Here is a 17,320-nt window from a genome sequence, read left to right on the forward strand (position 1 = left end):
AGTAGCAACAGATGGTTGAATTTTAAGTTTTCTGTCCTACCTGGACCATCCCAATCGTCTGTCTCAACTCCAGGCTGGCCTGGCTTTTCTGACTGTGTGTCCCCATCTGATTCTGCCGTTTCCTGGACTCCTTCATCATCACCTGGAAAATACCGACACACAGAGAGAAGGGGAAGTAATTAAAGCTCTCTATTTGACATTTAGATTCTGGCAAAGGGATGGCCTTAGCATTTGTCTAAGTATATGTTTGCTACATATAGTTGTCATTATGTAGATAAAATGCCCATGATTTATCATTTTCATATCTACTATGGCTTTACAATAAAGAAAATCAATATTAGTCATCAATAAATGAATAAATGAAATTAACTGTCATAAACAAGAACTTCCCTATAGAAGTTTTATTAATATTATATATAAAGAAAACTAAAAAGCAGTATGTAATACTATACTGCTCTCAATACAGAAAAATTTAGCTCCCATATTTCGAAATAATAATTTTTGTAAAGGCAAGATACAGCAAAACAGAAACAATTAATGGCTTAAGGTAAGACCTATTTTTGTGCTGGGTTGAATGCAGATATTTTGAAGCTTCCCCCCAGCTTTAAACTTGTTAAAACTTCATTGTATTTTTAAAATGGATATAAAAAGGCCATGTTAAATGATTAGCATTATGTGGTATATAAGATAAGCCAGTGACTCAAGTCTTCACAATGCAAGAAGCTATAAAGCTATACTTGTTCTTTTCTTTTCTTCCCTTCTTTTTTTTGAGAGAGGAAGGGAGAGAGCATGACAGTGGGGGTGGGGTGCGGAGAGCAAACAGAGAGGGAGAGAGAATCTTTTTTTTTTTTTTTTTTTTGGGAGAGAGAATCTTAAGCAGGCTACACGCCCAGCACAGACCCCATTGAAAGTTCAATGCACGGCCAGATCTTATGACTTGAGCGAAATCAAGCATTGGATGCTTAACCGACTGAGCCACCCAAGCTATACTTGTTCCTGATAAGAGTAACTAGTTCACAGAGTTTCATGCCTTCATTTCCACATAAGAAAAGAAAATGTAATATATTTTGAGCAAAAGTACAGTCATGGCAAAGAAGATACATTAACAGTGTAATTGCATTTTGTAAGTCAAAAGTCTAATTTATGAGTACCTTCACTTTAAGTGATAAAGTAACTGCTTTATAGGAAAATATTCCATGGTCACAATGTACACAAAAACATATTCCATAATATAGCTACTATCAATGATCACAGAGATCAGAACACAGAATACAAGAAAATGTGATGTCAGAAATAAAAAGACTGCATACCAAAAACATGGCAAATAAACCTTGAATCTAATAATGCCTAAATTTTTTCAATTAAATTGCTTGCCCTTCTAGACTTTCTCTGAAGTATTCACTTCACTATTTCCTACATAGTTGCCCAAATCTATAAAAATTCTTAACTCTTTATATGATTACACACACACACACACATCAAATTCTTAAAATCTTTACAAGCAACCTAGAAATTACAAAATTTTCAGGAAACTATTATTATTACAATTGACATTAATGTGATGTTGATGAATTTCGAACTTTAAACTCCATACATTTTTTATTCATTTCTATACATAGCTTCACAAAATGAATCATCTTAAAAAGTGGAATAAAAGTAGAGAGCATGCAGAAGCCCAGTGACAGCTCCATTGTCATAATTTCCATAACAGAGGATCATTGGCTCTGGCGGGTAACAAAGAATTAAACATACCCCATGCCACCAAGCCCCATGTCTGGAATTGAAGGATCTTTGAAGGTTGAGTTCTCTCTTTTTTTCAGGATGATCACCATGAGGAGCAATGAAATTTTTTCCATAAAATAATAGATACTGAGTATCTACCCTGTTTAAGGAACTGCAATAGGTATAGAAGGGTATATATGGAAAAATACAACGCCTTTTTGGAAGTAGTATAAAAATGATTTAAGAAAGTAAATTCACAAATAACGAGAGTGCAAGACAAGGTCCAATTGTCATAAGAAAGGTACAAAGGCTCAGGAGTAAGATAAGAGTTTTAATCTGTGTTCCTTTTTGCAGGTCACACAGAACAACATAGACACATCAACCAATTATCTTATAAGATCAGTGGGAGAGTTCTGCTCTTACTTCTCAGACACAAAGAGGGATGGTTCTCAGCCTGCATAAAAAAAAGTAGGCTCTACTGTCTTCTAATATTCTCAAATACTGTGAACCCTGAGCTAACTAGGTGCTGTTCAGCCGAACACTGCCTGTCCTGGCCCCTGTCTAGTGAGACCCTTCCCCAGAGCCCAGGTTGTACCTGTCGTTAAACACTTTAAAGAGTATCCCTGCATATATGTAAGTATTGAGCTAATGCCTTGCACGTAGCAGAATGGCATAACTGGAATGATTAGGTACTACCTTTGGCAGAGAACCCTGACACTTCTATGAGCTGGTTTTTCTCTGCTTGCCTCTTCCTGTTCACCTCAATTGACTCCCCCCGACTCCCGCCCCATGTTCTACTTGGTACTTTGTGCCCCATGGAGGCAGAATTCTGTGGACCTCATCACTGGGGCTGCTTTGTTCTGATTTCTGGTTGGGTTCAGTCAATGGAAGGCACTGATAAGATCAGAGGTCCAAGAGCAGGAAGAGAGAGGACAGGTCCATATTCCTCAGTTGCAGCTGTTGAATGGTCTCCACTTGTGAGCAATGGCTGCGTTGTACAATCAGCACTCTTGGGAAGGGGTCCCTGTTTTCCCCACACTCTTGCATCACTGTCACCTCCCCTGACCCTTCACATCAATCACATCAGGAGGGCTAACAACTTCCCCCTCTTTCCAGCCCCTGGGTGCTTCCTGTTCCTTGTTGGTTTTGTTCCCTTAACTCTAGCCACATCTTGTATGCTGTCCCTTCACCAAACTCTCTTTGGCAAAACCCACCGACCAAGTTATCAGTTTCTTTCTGGGGCTCTTCCTGAAGCATTCCATTTCTTCCCAAGCTCCTTATACTATTATGTTCATGGCTTTTGTCCAGTCATGGCTTATATAATAATTTATAGTAAACATTTTTTAAATAGGCTCACTTTTTATAACACATAAACATATTTTTACAACAAAACTTATCATTACTAGAAATATCAGTATTAGATGCTTATAATAGAAGGCAATAATAAAATAAATACAATAAAATAAAGTTAACATTACTAACTTCTCCATATTGTGTCTATAATAGACTCTGAGTCTCTGGTTTCATTTCCCTGTAATAGAAAGGAAAAGTAACAAGTGAAGCTATTTGAGTCACAGCAATAGAAAGATGAAACATTCTCACTGATACACAAAGAATAGAAACTTGAAAACTTTCTCACCAGTTGATTCAATGCTACCTAATGCAATAATCAGAACAACTTAACTTTCTTGAGAACCCCCAGGATACTGAGTTAATTTGGGAAGATATGACCTTTATGACACTTCATTCTTCATGGACACTAGAAACCACACTAATCTCTGCCAACTACTCCAGCAAGCTTTTGATTGCATTTCCACTTCTGAGTGCAGGTTTACCTCAGGACAATAATGCAGGGGAGCTTATAAAGGAAAATATCCTCCCCAATAGTGAAGAGTAGAGGATGCAACCTATAATTTTAAACTTTTCTCATGTCTTATGAATCTTCAAACAAGAAGGAGACTCTGAAGATGATCTGAGCCAAATTAGAGAAATTTACTGACTACAAAATGTATGCATACACCAGACCAGTAACTTATGTTTGATCTTATAGCTACCATATTTATATATACATAAGGCACTTTTCCCAAACCTTCTCATGCTTGAGCAATAAGTGCTTCCCAGTCATCACAGGCTGAGTGATGGAAGCAGATTTTGGTAGATGCCCCCTCCTCAACAAGAAGGAAGTAGGATTATAGGAGAGCATGAAGGGACATCATAAAATTCACCAAAAACAGCAGTTTATTCAAGGTTAGGAATTAAATTTGAGTCTCTTTTCTTGCCTTTGCCATGTCACACTCCCACCAGCTGAATACAGAGCTGTGCACAACTGAAATAGCCGAATAATCCTAGAGCAACACATATTGAAGCAAGCATGAGACATGCTGTTAAAAATGACATACCCAAGGGCTCAGATAGTAGAATTCTGGGCAGAACCATTTGGAGAAGTTAAGTTTTATATTCAGTTACTGACTTTACCACTCTGATGGCCACACAAAGGAGTAAATCTATCTAAATTCTACTATTACATTTAAATTGTTGGAAACATGTGATGCCATGCACAATTTAATCAATCATTAACATTTATAATGCATATTTTTGAAGATACAGTGAAATATATACTTTCTCTTAAGGACCATATAATCTAGTAAAGGAGCTAGTTAATATGCGTCAGAGAAGTAACCACTGATGAAAACCTACAATCAAAGTAGTCCATGAATAATTCCAAATGAAAACACATACAATACAGAAATTCAGAAACCAGAAGCATAAAATGACATTGGCCATGAGAACTTGTATAATTAATTCCATAGTTCTTCATACTGAAGGCAGTGAAAAGCATTTAAGGTATTTAGGTAGGGGCTGAAATGATCACATGACACAAATACAGTAACCAACACATATTTATTGAATTTCTATGAACACATTTTGTCAGACATCTAGACAACACATTTTGTCTTTGAGTTCTCCCTTACTCACTCCATAACATCACTCTAACCCATGTCTCAGGCATTCTTGCCCAAAATTTTTGTGAGACTATAGTTAAGTCTACTCTGAAATATTTTTAGGCAAATTACATATTTAGAAGGAAAAATAACAAGAAATATACTGGAAAATAGGTATGTTTGGAAGACTATATTACAGAATAATCAAAATAACCACAAAAATTAAAAGTTAAAAGAATCCAGTTGAATCTAGAAATGTACATCTTTATTGAACAGAGATGATATAAACCATTCTTTATTCTTTATGAATGCATTAAATTAACTTTTGAGTTCCAGGCACTATGCTGAACACCAACAATACAAAAAAAAAAAAAAAAAGATGGCTCCTTTTCTAATATAATTTACAGACTAAAACAGAGACAGATTAATAGATCACAATCTCATGCAGCAAATACTTTGATGGGAGCAGTCCAACATATGACAGGAGCCCATGTTAGAATGACATCTAACCCAGACTTGTTGTAGTAGAAGTTCCCTGGAGGAAGAACCCAAAAAAGATTTCTGAAATTTTGGAGACATGACCTTAGATAAACCTGAATTCTGTAAGTTGAATGTCCTGAGGCTCCATGATTGAAAACCATTTCTCAGATTTAAAAATGAAAGCCATCACCCCCCAAAAATGCCATATAAAAAACATTACAGTAATTCAGTTGCTGCACGGGAAAAATGGTGGTGAAACTAAAGACATTTCAATGATGCAAAAGTAGAATCCAGGCAAAGTTTTCAGATGCTAAGAGAAATGGTTTTGAGAAATGCTACTGTGTGATGATTAAATGAATCAAGTCCTTTCGTTTATTCAGTCTAGGCTAAATTTATGCAGGATCATCCTCATAGACTATCTATTGGGAAACGAAAAGAGCAGGGTGATTACTAATCTCAGCAGATCCCTGATGCACAGAGAAATCTGGTAAATCACTCAAAATGAAAATATTATAATTCAGCCTATTAGGGGCTTGATTGGGCTAGTAATTTCATATAATAAAATACTTTCATTAAATGTCACTTAACTGCCAAAATGAAACTATAGAGCTTAGATTTCAACTTGCACCAACATCTGGAGCAATACTCAGTATTGATAATCCTGATTCATGGAACAATTTGCTCTAATTTGTTTCATTATGCAGCACGTATAATTAGAACTACTGAAAATAAATATTGTAGGGTATTTAGTTAAAGAAACACTGTAAAGATAGTTGATTGTATACAATTAACAGCTCCAAAGAAATTACATGTTGCAACTGTTTTAAGCTATTTTAAGACTGGGTAAATGTGCAGTATATATCACATTAATAAAAATAAATCTAAGAACAGAAGAATAGTTTAGAGCCCTTGCTCGATCATTTAATCATATTTTCTTAAAGAAAAAAATTGCCAAAAGATGACCAAAAACCCAGGAATGTCATAGGAAGTGATACACTTGAGTGCAGAAAACTAAATGGGCTGAAATTAAATTTATATTCATCTCAACATCTACTATGTGCCACATACTAAAGTTATAAAGATGAATAAAGCAGAGAACATGTCCTCAGGCTTAGAATCTATATTAAACCTAAACATGGCTACCATTTCTTGAGAACCACTTAGCACTAGCTAAATGCTTTATAAACATTGCCTCAGTTCTGCCTTACTCAGAAGAGTAAGCCAAGAGGCAGAAATATGAGAAGAAACCCACACACGGCTAGCAGACCCAAGAACTGAAGCCACGTCAGTCTGACTCCGGGGACCATACTCCAAACCTAGCAGGACATCACAGCGATACCCTACCGAGCATGGAGCAACAGAGAGCTAAATGGAATCTGATAGCTGCTTCTCCTCTCCACATCATAAGCCTTGTTTCTTCATTATGCTTACATATTAAAATGAAATGTTTGAGGATATAATATTTATAGGCATGATTTTTTCTCCAGTATACTATTTGACTTAGAACTCTGTAAACCAGCTACACATAGATGCTTAACCAATTACCATTGCTCACTGACGAGTGATAAAATTAGGTCTTGGTTTCATTCTTTTTACCATAACCTACTACAGTATCATTACATTTGCTAATTAATTGCCTTTGGCACATTATTTCTATTTAATAACTAAAATACGTCACATTTGTCAACTTTCAGACCCTTCATCTTCTAAGTTTATCTTGGGAAACTAACTCTCATTTTTATGGTAATGTTTTCATCCAATTCATTTTTAATCTTTTTACTAATGAAAAATGAAATGATTAAAAAATAATCTAATCAAATGTGAAATCTCTGAAGTACTTTAAAGAAACACTTTTTCCTACCCCCTCACAATTGGGACCGGCTTCTTCTCATTCAATACATTAATTCTCACAGAGAATTTATAAATAGAACTTTATTTTGATACTAAATCCAGCTCCAGCTTCTTCTTGATTTGAATGGAAATGGCTTTACTGACCGTTGTTTTTTCTTCCTTCTCTCCATTTTTTGATTCTTACATGTTTGAAATCAGTACTCTAAGTAGCTTATGAAAAATGGCATGAATAATTAATAGCCAAGATAATAATGACAAGTTTGTTAAGATATTGCTTCAAAAGCTTTATTGGTAGGAAGAGGAAAAGAAGAGAGAAAAGGATGCCAGAGAGAGAATTAAAGAAAGAGCTAGGAATGCATCTGACATCTATTCATTTACTTGCTAAATTCTTTATTCACATACTTCTAAATAGAAATTTCAGTGTATTTTTAGCAAAGCACAAACACATTTAATGGGATAACCACTATATATATATATATATATACAGAGACCAATTCATAAAAAGATGAAACAGAATAAATGTCAAGCAGTAACAAAATCTATAATATTTCTAAAATTATGGCTATGGAGTTAATGGTTTTCCATTGCAAGATTAAACTCTTTTGTTGCTCTGTTAAAAGATATCATACATATTTTTTAGGCCCTTCCATTTTCCTTAGTCTAGTTTTCAGAATCAATGAGAGGCCTATAGGAGGAAATTGAAGGTGTTATTGAGCAAGAGAATACACAGCACAAACGACTCGGGGAAATGCACTCGAATATAGTCTCCCGAACACATGAAACAGAATCTTTAAATCCCATATTCGGTATTGTTGGCAAGGTGGTAAAAGCGGTGGCTCTCCTTGCTAGGCAAAAATAATTTCATAAACACAAACATCTTTTCACCCAATGTTAGACATTTCTGTATAAATTAAAGATCTGCCACGTTCTAAGAAAGCCACTTTTCCAGCACAAACAGCAGCAGTGTTTGCGAGCAGTCACACAAGAAAACAGCCCTTCTCAGCCCTGCTCCTTTAATCCATGTAGTTCCTATCAATATTAACCTCTTCTAGAAATTCTTGTACAATATAACTATTGAACTTTCTTGACTAGGAGTGTTACTGCAGCTGTTAGTCATCCCTATAATGTATTTTGCAATCAGCTAAATCATCAAAGTATTTTTTAACAATGAACAGTTCAGAACTGACAGATCTACTTTCTTGTTCACACTGCTTATCAGAGAATAGATATCACATATGTTTTCCAGGTGCTTCCTATAGTTAGGATACCTTTACAGAAGCCGCTCATGAAAGATAAGGTCATAAAAGAGATGAAAAATGTGTGAGCTTCATACACTTATGGTTTTATCATCAGACAAGATAGCTTTGGTTAAAGGACTGTAACAGTCAAAAACAGAACACTCCAGCTTCATATTGAAGGGCGAGGACATTTAAGTTTAAGATTCTGTTTATGTTTGCTTTGCCTAATAGCCCCACAATATTGTTGGGCTTAAAACAACAGTTTGGTAATAGATTAACCACACAAAAGTGTCGTGATAGACTAACTCTGAGTAGCCAAATTACACCTATGGTTATATCACTGGATACAAAAATAAAATTATGCAAATGTTACCCTTTTTTTGCTAACAGCTAACTCTAAACATTTCAAGCACCTGAAAAGAAAATGTCCATTATACTGTGGATCCCTGTAATGGTGTCTGACTCCAGTCTTCCTTTAACTTGCTACAAGTGTATTAGAAAATGTAGGATTTTGCCATATTCTAGATAGTTATATTCTGTGGACAATTATTTTAAAAAACATACATGACTTCCTTAACCTATCTAATATGTCATTGCTTTGGCAATAACTTTTTTTATATTCCAGAATATGAGCAATTAAACAGATCAAAAGAACAGAGCCCATATTTACTGGTCTATAAATTTTCAGACCCTGGATGAAGAAACAATTTTGGAGCAGCTGATGACAGTGGTCCAGAGCTAAATCTGTTATTTTGAGAAGAAACTCAATCTCTATAGTTAATGGGTGACTACTGTAATTTGTGGTATTCTATTTTCGCTAGTAAGAGGAAATTATTGAACATGCTGATGTTTATGGTACTTATATAAAAGTCACAAATAAAGTATTAATAACTTAGGAAGACAGCACAGTGATTTATAAATTATTTCTATAGTTCTAATCCTAAACGTTTACCCTAGATGTGACTATCATCCTCCTTGTGAAAAGAGCTTTCCTCAACATTTAAGTTCACTAAAGATCTGGAGCATAAAGGAAATTTCCATATAAGATAAAATAAGGCACATTCTCAGCAGTATATCATCCAAGAATTTCGCATTACTTCTCTCAATGGGCCCTTGAAAGAGTCAATACATAAGCAAGGGTGGAAACATAAAAAACACCCCCTCCTTTTACAAAGATGCTTCTAGAATGTGTATTTCAAAGTTTATATATTTAAGTATTTTTTCTTATTATCCTTCCCCTTCTCCCTACCTCCCTCCCCACTGCCCTCCAAAACCCCTCACTGAAACAACTATATTTCATTCAGAGGAGGATTCTATGTAATTAAGGCACTTCTTGCTCTAAAGTAGAAAGTTATGCTGATAATATATAAGTAAAGATAAGTGAAGATACTGTGAACTGTAATCTATCTTTCACTGATCGGTTCTGTTATCAAGACACCACTATTCCTTCAGTTTCCTGACTTCATTCTTCAAGGTTCGAACCCAGCATTCATTGTAGGACTCACCGTCTTCAACAACAACAGAAAGTAAAGGCAAATCTCACTGTCTCTGAAACGGTCTCTTCAATAAAGCAGCCCAATCCAGAAAGATCAAGCCACCTGAAGAAGGTAATATCTGAATACTGCTTTCCATGCAATCTTATTGTTTGTTCTTTCCTTTTTAACAAAATGATTCATCCTGAAGAGGTCTCTCCACTCTCATAACCCAAATCCATTTAAGACTATGATTCATAAGTAATTCCTCATTACCATAGTGTTCCATTACTGTAATAAAATTTACTGATTATAAATAGACTTTATTTAAGCCACACACCCAAAGTGCAAAAGCCCAATGGAGAACACATATTCCGGGACAGCTGCTAACAACTCCAGTCCATATCTGAATGCCCTTTGTCCAACGTTAGTTCAAACACCCTAACAACGAATGATTCTCAGAGCTCAAAATAGAGGATAACAATTATTTCTCCTGATGAACCTTATTTTTCCTACTGCTTGGCAATCAAAATCACACCTCACCCCCATTTTTTTCTCTCTACAATGGCTTGTGAGACATTCAGATTTGCATTTAATGCTTCAGCTTTCAAGATACCTGTCTTCCTCGTATGCTTCTCATCATTTCTGACCTTCATCTTGGATCACGGCCATCTCTCTGACCCACACCTATCTCTCCGGGGTCAACTCACACCACAATCTCCATTGCCTTCTTTGCCTGTGCATCAGGCTCTTGCTGATGACACACTGTTCCATCTACCTGAAACACTATTACTTCTTTTCACCTACTTAATGCCTATTCAGCATTAGGCGGCAGCTCAAGTATTGGATTCTGAAGGCCACTTTCTCTCACCTTCCTCACTACATCAAACTACCCTGTGCCACTTGTGTGATTACTTTATTAATGTCTGCCTCCCCACGATCACGTAAACTCCAGAACAGCCAGGGACTTACCTGTGTTTACTTACATGCTAAGCACAGCATGCCCCACAATGTTGGACATAGTACATATTCAATTAATATTCATCAAACTGGATAAAGCATGCGTTTTGAATGGACTGATGGCATAATACTTTGAGTCATGAAGTAAAGACAAAGAAAAGCTATGCCCTTTGCATAAGTTTACTCTTCATAGTAACAGAATGTAGAGTTGGGCATGTGGATGCCTGGTCATAAAGACCATGTCTGCCAGTCTCCCCTTTAGTGAGGTGGATTGCTCCTAAGACTAAATTCTGGACAATGGGATGTAACCGGGAGAGTTTTGAGGCAGCTTCCAGGAAACTAGTCTTACAGCTGAATCTAATCCTGATGAAGTTTGCATATCTGAGCAAAAAAGGGGGGAAAAATGTATTCTAGGTCACATTAGCCTCGTCTCAACTCAGATCCGTATCTAGCTTCTACCACGAGTCAGAGTCCCAAGTCTGTTATCACAAGACCCATTTAGACTCTTTTTACCACAAGGTCTTCCCACACCACCTCCCCCCTCAGGGCCAGCAAGAGGTCCTTGGTTGCTGGTGATAACGCAGGAAAAACAGAGATAGTATCCACAGCACCGTCCAGATTTTTAGAATCGTGGGAGAATTTTTCCCCTCTCTGCGTTAATTTTTAACCCAGTAATTTCATGAGTATTTCTGGTCTTTATAGGCACAGGGGAACTTATCCTATAAAGATAACAGATATGGAATTCAGATATCCTTAATGCCAAGACATTTAGGAATCTATTTTGCGGTTTCCCCAAAATTAGGAATTTGAAACCAGACTTAACATTCTTGATCACTGCTATCTCCTAGAGCTCGCTCATGTTGCCTAAAGGTACTAACAGGGGTTGATTCAGGCCTCCTAGAGCTCAAAGCTTATACAATTTGGGAGGCCCTCTTTAAAAGAAGAATACAAATCCATAACTACAAAATCAGGTCAGGGACATGCAAGTCTATGCAAGTGAGTCCTGAAGCTACACTACTGAACTTTCCGATGTTCATATACTATTTAAAATCAAAATAGCTAAACGATCGCTAAATAAACTCAAAAAGGTAAATGGATATATCTAATACTGACTTGGCAACTTGAAGTTTAAAAATAAAATTCACCTTTTTTAGTAGATTTTCAAAATTTGTTCCTTTACTTAGTGATCTGATTTTTAGGGCTACCTTAGAAGTTCTCCAACATAACTGCCAGTGTTATAGAGAAAACACCCTTCTTTTCCAAATTGGATTTTCCTTAGGATATATGCGATTTTCCTTGTCCATGTTTTCCCCATATCACGCTATATCTTTGTAATATAGTTTCTTGTTATGAGTTCCCGTATTTCAGTATCCACTCTAGTATTCAGCCACCGGGACAGGATGTAGGAGCCCAAGGCTCAAGGACTGGGTGAGGCAGGTGTGTGCTGGCCAATAGCTTCCTTACTAGAAAGATGCTCAAGACAGCAAGGAAGCTTGAGAATGAATATACTCCTTCATCACCCCAGACGTAATGTTTTCTCCACTCCTTACGTTTATTCCCTTTCTCACCTACACCTGTTTTCCTTTCCTTCCTGGATGACTGTATCTTTAAGAAATGAGAACAGTCTTTCTATCTTCCCACCTTTGCCTCTGTAAATGTGTGGTCACGTATAAACACACGTATCAAGGCTTCCACGGCCAAAAACAAGTCATATAGGTTTTCAGTGTTGGTTAACTAGCCTGGACCACAATTTGCATTAAAAAAAAATCTAAATAAAAAATAGAGGGTCTCGCGCTAATTCTGTGCAACAAGAGAAATGACATCACATCTATTGTTAAATAGGTAGGAGGGCAACGTGTTTTATATATCTGTAGATGTCTACCTTGATAAATCTCTATCTTGAAAAATAATCCTTAAAGAGACCTTCCCTTCTCACTGTCAGAAAAAATATAATCACAGCCTACCGTCTGAGCAATTCCACTTTCCATCTCCGGGATATAAGGCGTGGTGAGATACAGCCACTGTCAAGTTTCAGAACAGTTCCTTGTCTAATCTTTCCGCTTCTCCAGATCTCTGATACAGAACTTGTTAGAATGTATTGCTTACTTTTCCAGTTCCTATGTTTATCTCACTTCCTCTCTTGCCATCTGCTGCTGCATTTCCTTCAAAAAGTGAAAAGTTTCCACAGTGCCCGAGCTTTCCCTGCAAACAATGCCCTCTTCTCCTCTTCCTTCCTTCCTTTCTCTGCTTTTTATTGGGTCTCATTTCGTGTTAAGGTCAACCTGTTTTAAAGAGTTCACGTTGCACACCTTTCCACAGGGCTGAAATTCTTACTCAAACAGTTTTGATGGATTTGTAAACACTTTTTTATGGGGGCGGGGGCCTTTATTACTGGCTTCAGTCCAAGTACACCCATTTTGGGTTGTCCCCATTCATCTGAATTACCTGAAAGCAGCTTTGCAAGAAACAGGTGGTGAAAAACAGTGGCTCATTTCACGCCACCGATTCGGGGCAATGTAATCATCCGGTTAGCGGGATGAGTCTAAAAGATCTTCCGATATAGCTCTCTCATTATATCAAAATGCCAACTCCACTTACTGAAAACTAGCTTGTATTGACAGTCTTTAACTAGGAATATTTTAAGCACACCTCTAATTCCTTTACCTGAGCCTTTCTTTTTTATTTCTTTTTCTTAACATATACCCTTATTCTTGACTGACATGTCAAGCTTGATAGGTGTTTAATTAGAGAACACCAAATTAAACATACCTTGGAAAAAAGTCAGTTTTATGCTTTCTATGCCCACACTTCTTCAGATGTGTTCATTTCCTTCTGCAAGAATTATACTGATAGACACCTGGAAACAAAACCAGTTCTCTATTTCCCTAAGTATAACCACCTGAGTTTTAACTCAGCATTAACCTTTAGTAGTTCTATGAATTTGGCCAAGTTACTGACTCTCTGAAAGTCACAGGTGAAAACAGCATCTACCCTACAGGCCAGGCAGTTGATTAGAGATGATACACGTGCAGCAAGATGTCTGACTTTAAGGAGCCATCAGTAAATGAAGGTTGTTATTACCATTATTGTAATTATTATAATTGGTACATAGTCTTAATGCCAATCTCTGGAATCTCACTGAACTATAAGAAGGAGCTGAACAAGCGATCTGCATTCCTTATCAGGATTTGCTCTATTGGTATAACACATTCGTTTATTTTTCTTGATCTTTTAAGAATAGCAAAAAAGTGACTTTATGACTATAATTAAATTCATCGTACCCCAGCTTTCACTTTTCACTTTTATACAATCTACATTTAGGCCCATCAGAAATAAAGATTTCCCCACCAGGCAATGGAGGGGCAAATTCTTTCGTGCTTCCTGTTGCTTCTCAAATGATCATCAAAACATTGTGGGAAGTTTTACATACGCACAATTTTATATTAGGAGATTGGGAACTTTGAAGATCTTATTTGACTTAAACCTCAAATATGTTAGCACAGAAAAAAGAACATTTTCTCAAATTACTTATGAAATTTAAGGATAAAAAGCAGAGGAGACATGGCTCCTTCTAAGAGCTCAGTTTCTCTAAGATGATAACATTTTTTCTAAAATCATAATATGACCAAAAGTCAGATTCAAAGTTGTCAACTGCGTTAATTCCATATAATTAAAATAAATTGGCTTCCCAGGGTTCTCTAATACTAATGCTATTTCATAATTTAAATTTTCCTTAAATAGAAAAATAAATTGAGAGTCAGTAGATGTTAATGACTGGCAAATATTAATGTAGACCTGTATGAATTGTTTTATATATATATATTTTTGAAAATAAAATAGAAAAAAACATTTTAATTTAAACAAGTATTTATACAATTACAACTTGATCAAAACTATTTTTTTCAATTAACATGGCCTCTTCATTCTACCCAAAATATCACAGAGAAAATGTAACAATAAAAGGACTTATAAATAAGTAGTTCTTCCTTATAGTACTCAGCTAAAATTAATGATTAATTAATTCAGTATCAGATTAAAAGTTAAAAAAGCAACAATGTAGATGTCTTTTAATATCCAGATGCATATACAGATTATATAGTATCATTTTTATTATTATATTATGTATCATATATATAGTACCAGGAAATCAAATAAATTCTTACTTTTCTTTTGACTTTCAACATTGTAGGAAAAATAACAAACTATAGTAAACTTTTCAATTTAACTAAATTGAAATTTACTTTGCCTAACTAAAACTTAGGCAAATATCTCTTGACATCTTATGTAGTCTAGGTAGAAGTGGAATGAAATACACTTTATTACAATATGAATTTATTTTATAAATAGAGAGAATTAGGTAATTAAATATCTTATCAAGTCTTAACATATTCCAAAAATACCATTAGTAGACTGCACACTGAAGATATGTTGGTGGTCAGCTTACAGACAAAACAATAACTTGAGTTTATAATATGCAAAAAAGTAGTCTATATTATCGTACATGATTCATATAAATGATATCATCATGAATCATGTCAACACGGCATAGAATCAATCATTTTAATTTTGTTGAATTTATTATGATGATATATCTGGGATCAGAGATGAGGTAGACAGACAAAGCTTGATCTGACCCTCATATATAAAAACACAAGTCAGTCATGTACAAAATTTATAAAACCTCTACTTCCATCAAAACCAAGAAAACGCTGAGTTCCTGTAAGAACAAACTGCCTTCAAATGCTCTCTCATTTTTTCCAATAATTGTGGTTTAAGAAAAAAATCTGATTCCCCCCCAAAAAAAGAAACTCTGTTTGGGGGATTTTAAGATGGTCATAAAAGAGTGATACTACAATATCCTAGGTATTATTTATTTCTTCCAATCTCAGAAGACAAAAATAGTACAAGCCCAACATAAACATGGCCTCTATATCTATATTCTAAAAAGAATTCTGTTCCATTTTGCATTGTTAGTTGACTTATGTAAGAAAAATGTAAGGATTTTAAAATAATGTAAAAAAAAAAAAAAAAAGAAGTCCTGGATCCAGGAAAACAGAGTTTGCCAAGGAACAATAATGTCATGTGGAGGGAGGGGGAGGTGGTGCAGAAGGGAAGGGAGGTCCGAGCCAAGCAAAGCTGGGGGCTGTTCAATCAGCTCTATCGGGCTTCCATCAGTGTCTCCACTCCAGCCAAATCCAGAGAAAACAAGGAGTCAAAGATTCAGGTCAATAAGCTTATAGGCGATTTGCACAAACAGTTCCTCCAGCAAGGTAAAAAACAAAGTCATATTGGCTTTTCTTTTTTATGCCTTTTCTTTGAACTCCCTGGTCCAAACATACCCTGGAAATGTCAATGTTATATGCAAGAATTTTAAAAGCTCAGCTTCTTAATCCCGTTAAGAAAAAAGGAACCAAGTTGCCTGTAAAGATCGCCTTCTTTATTGCGCTCAAAGTGATTATGGTAGAAGCTGCCTTTTGCAGATTCTGATTCTAGTCGCCCAGGCATCAGAGGAGGTGAGAACACGTCATTAAAGGCAGAAGGGAGGAGGAAAGAAAGCATCACGATTGAGAAGCGTTTATGGAAAACAAGTGAATAGACTTTCCAAACTAAAAATAGTAATAATAAAATAAAAAGAAAATAGAAAACAAAACAGTGCATTTGTTTGACACTGGAGCGAATGAAAAACAAGCAGTTTCTATTCCCACAACCAAATCTGCATGAAGTGTGTTCTTTTTGCTTCTTCTTTTCAGTATGAAGGATCTAGATACAATACTTCTGTTGCTTTACCTTAACATGGAAAAGGGGGATAAATGCCAATAATCTAGGCTTGGGTTTATTACCAAAGAGAAGTATGGCTTTTCCCTCAGTTATTTCTTTTCTTTTATTTTTTTTAAGCTTTTATTTATTCATTTGACAGACAGAAATCACAAGTAGGCAGAGAGGCAGGCAGAGAGAAAGGAAGAAGCAGGCTCCCCGCTGAGCAGAGAGCCCACCTGGGGCTTGATCCCAGGACCCTGGGATCATGACCTGAGCTGAAGGCAGAGGCTTTAACCCACTGAGCCACCCAGGTGCCCCTATTTCTTAATATTTAAATGAAACTACAGAACTACATAAACTGAGAGAAAGAAAGAAGTGGAATGTGGGGGAGGGACATATCAATGAGTCTGGCAGCCCATTGGCAGAAATAATTAAGCATGATGATGAAACCAAGGCTGAGATTCACAGCTTCCAAGCTTTATCTTTCTGATACAAGGATGTGGTATTATGGAAGGGAGCAAAGTGACTCATACCATCCTCCAACACCCCAAACTGCTCTTCCGGAAACTACATTAATGAGCTACAGATGGAGTCTCATCAAGCCCCTGGCTAAAGGGAGGATTCTGATTGGAGTTATCTGTATCTCCTGACAGCCTCCCCAAATTGCTTGTTTCCATTTCCTACTTGAACCTTTACTTTCTGCAGGCCTTTCTCTTCTCGGTATAAATAAACATGCCGTGACCATGCCTCTTCTGCCAGTTCCAGCTCAACTCCCCTCTATGGCTCACCCAACCCTTCCATGGTGGTGGGAATCCAACGGATTCCTAGAGCAAGTTGCTGCACAGGTAGGACTATGCCTCTCCTGCTCCCCAGCTCTCTGCTGTCCTCTTCTGGCTTC

At 36.4% G+C, this 17,320-nt stretch overlaps 1 protein-coding gene across 1 annotated transcript in view; it reads right to left on the bottom strand.

Moving 5' to 3' along the window:
- Positions 1-17,320, bottom strand: part of ZFPM2 (zinc finger protein, FOG family member 2) — a 454,522-nt gene that overhangs the window by 337,530 nt on the left and 99,672 nt on the right. The window contains exon 5 of the mRNA XM_044246966.1: positions 41-142. Coding sequence (XP_044102901.1) covers positions 41-142 — 102 coding nt within the window. The remainder of the gene's footprint in view (positions 1-40; positions 143-17,320) is intronic.

The sequence above is a fragment of the Neovison vison genome, chromosome 4 (assembly GCF_020171115.1).
Source record: "Neovison vison isolate M4711 chromosome 4, ASM_NN_V1, whole genome shotgun sequence".
Classification (NCBI taxonomy): Eukaryota; Metazoa; Chordata; class Mammalia; order Carnivora; family Mustelidae; genus Neogale; species Neogale vison.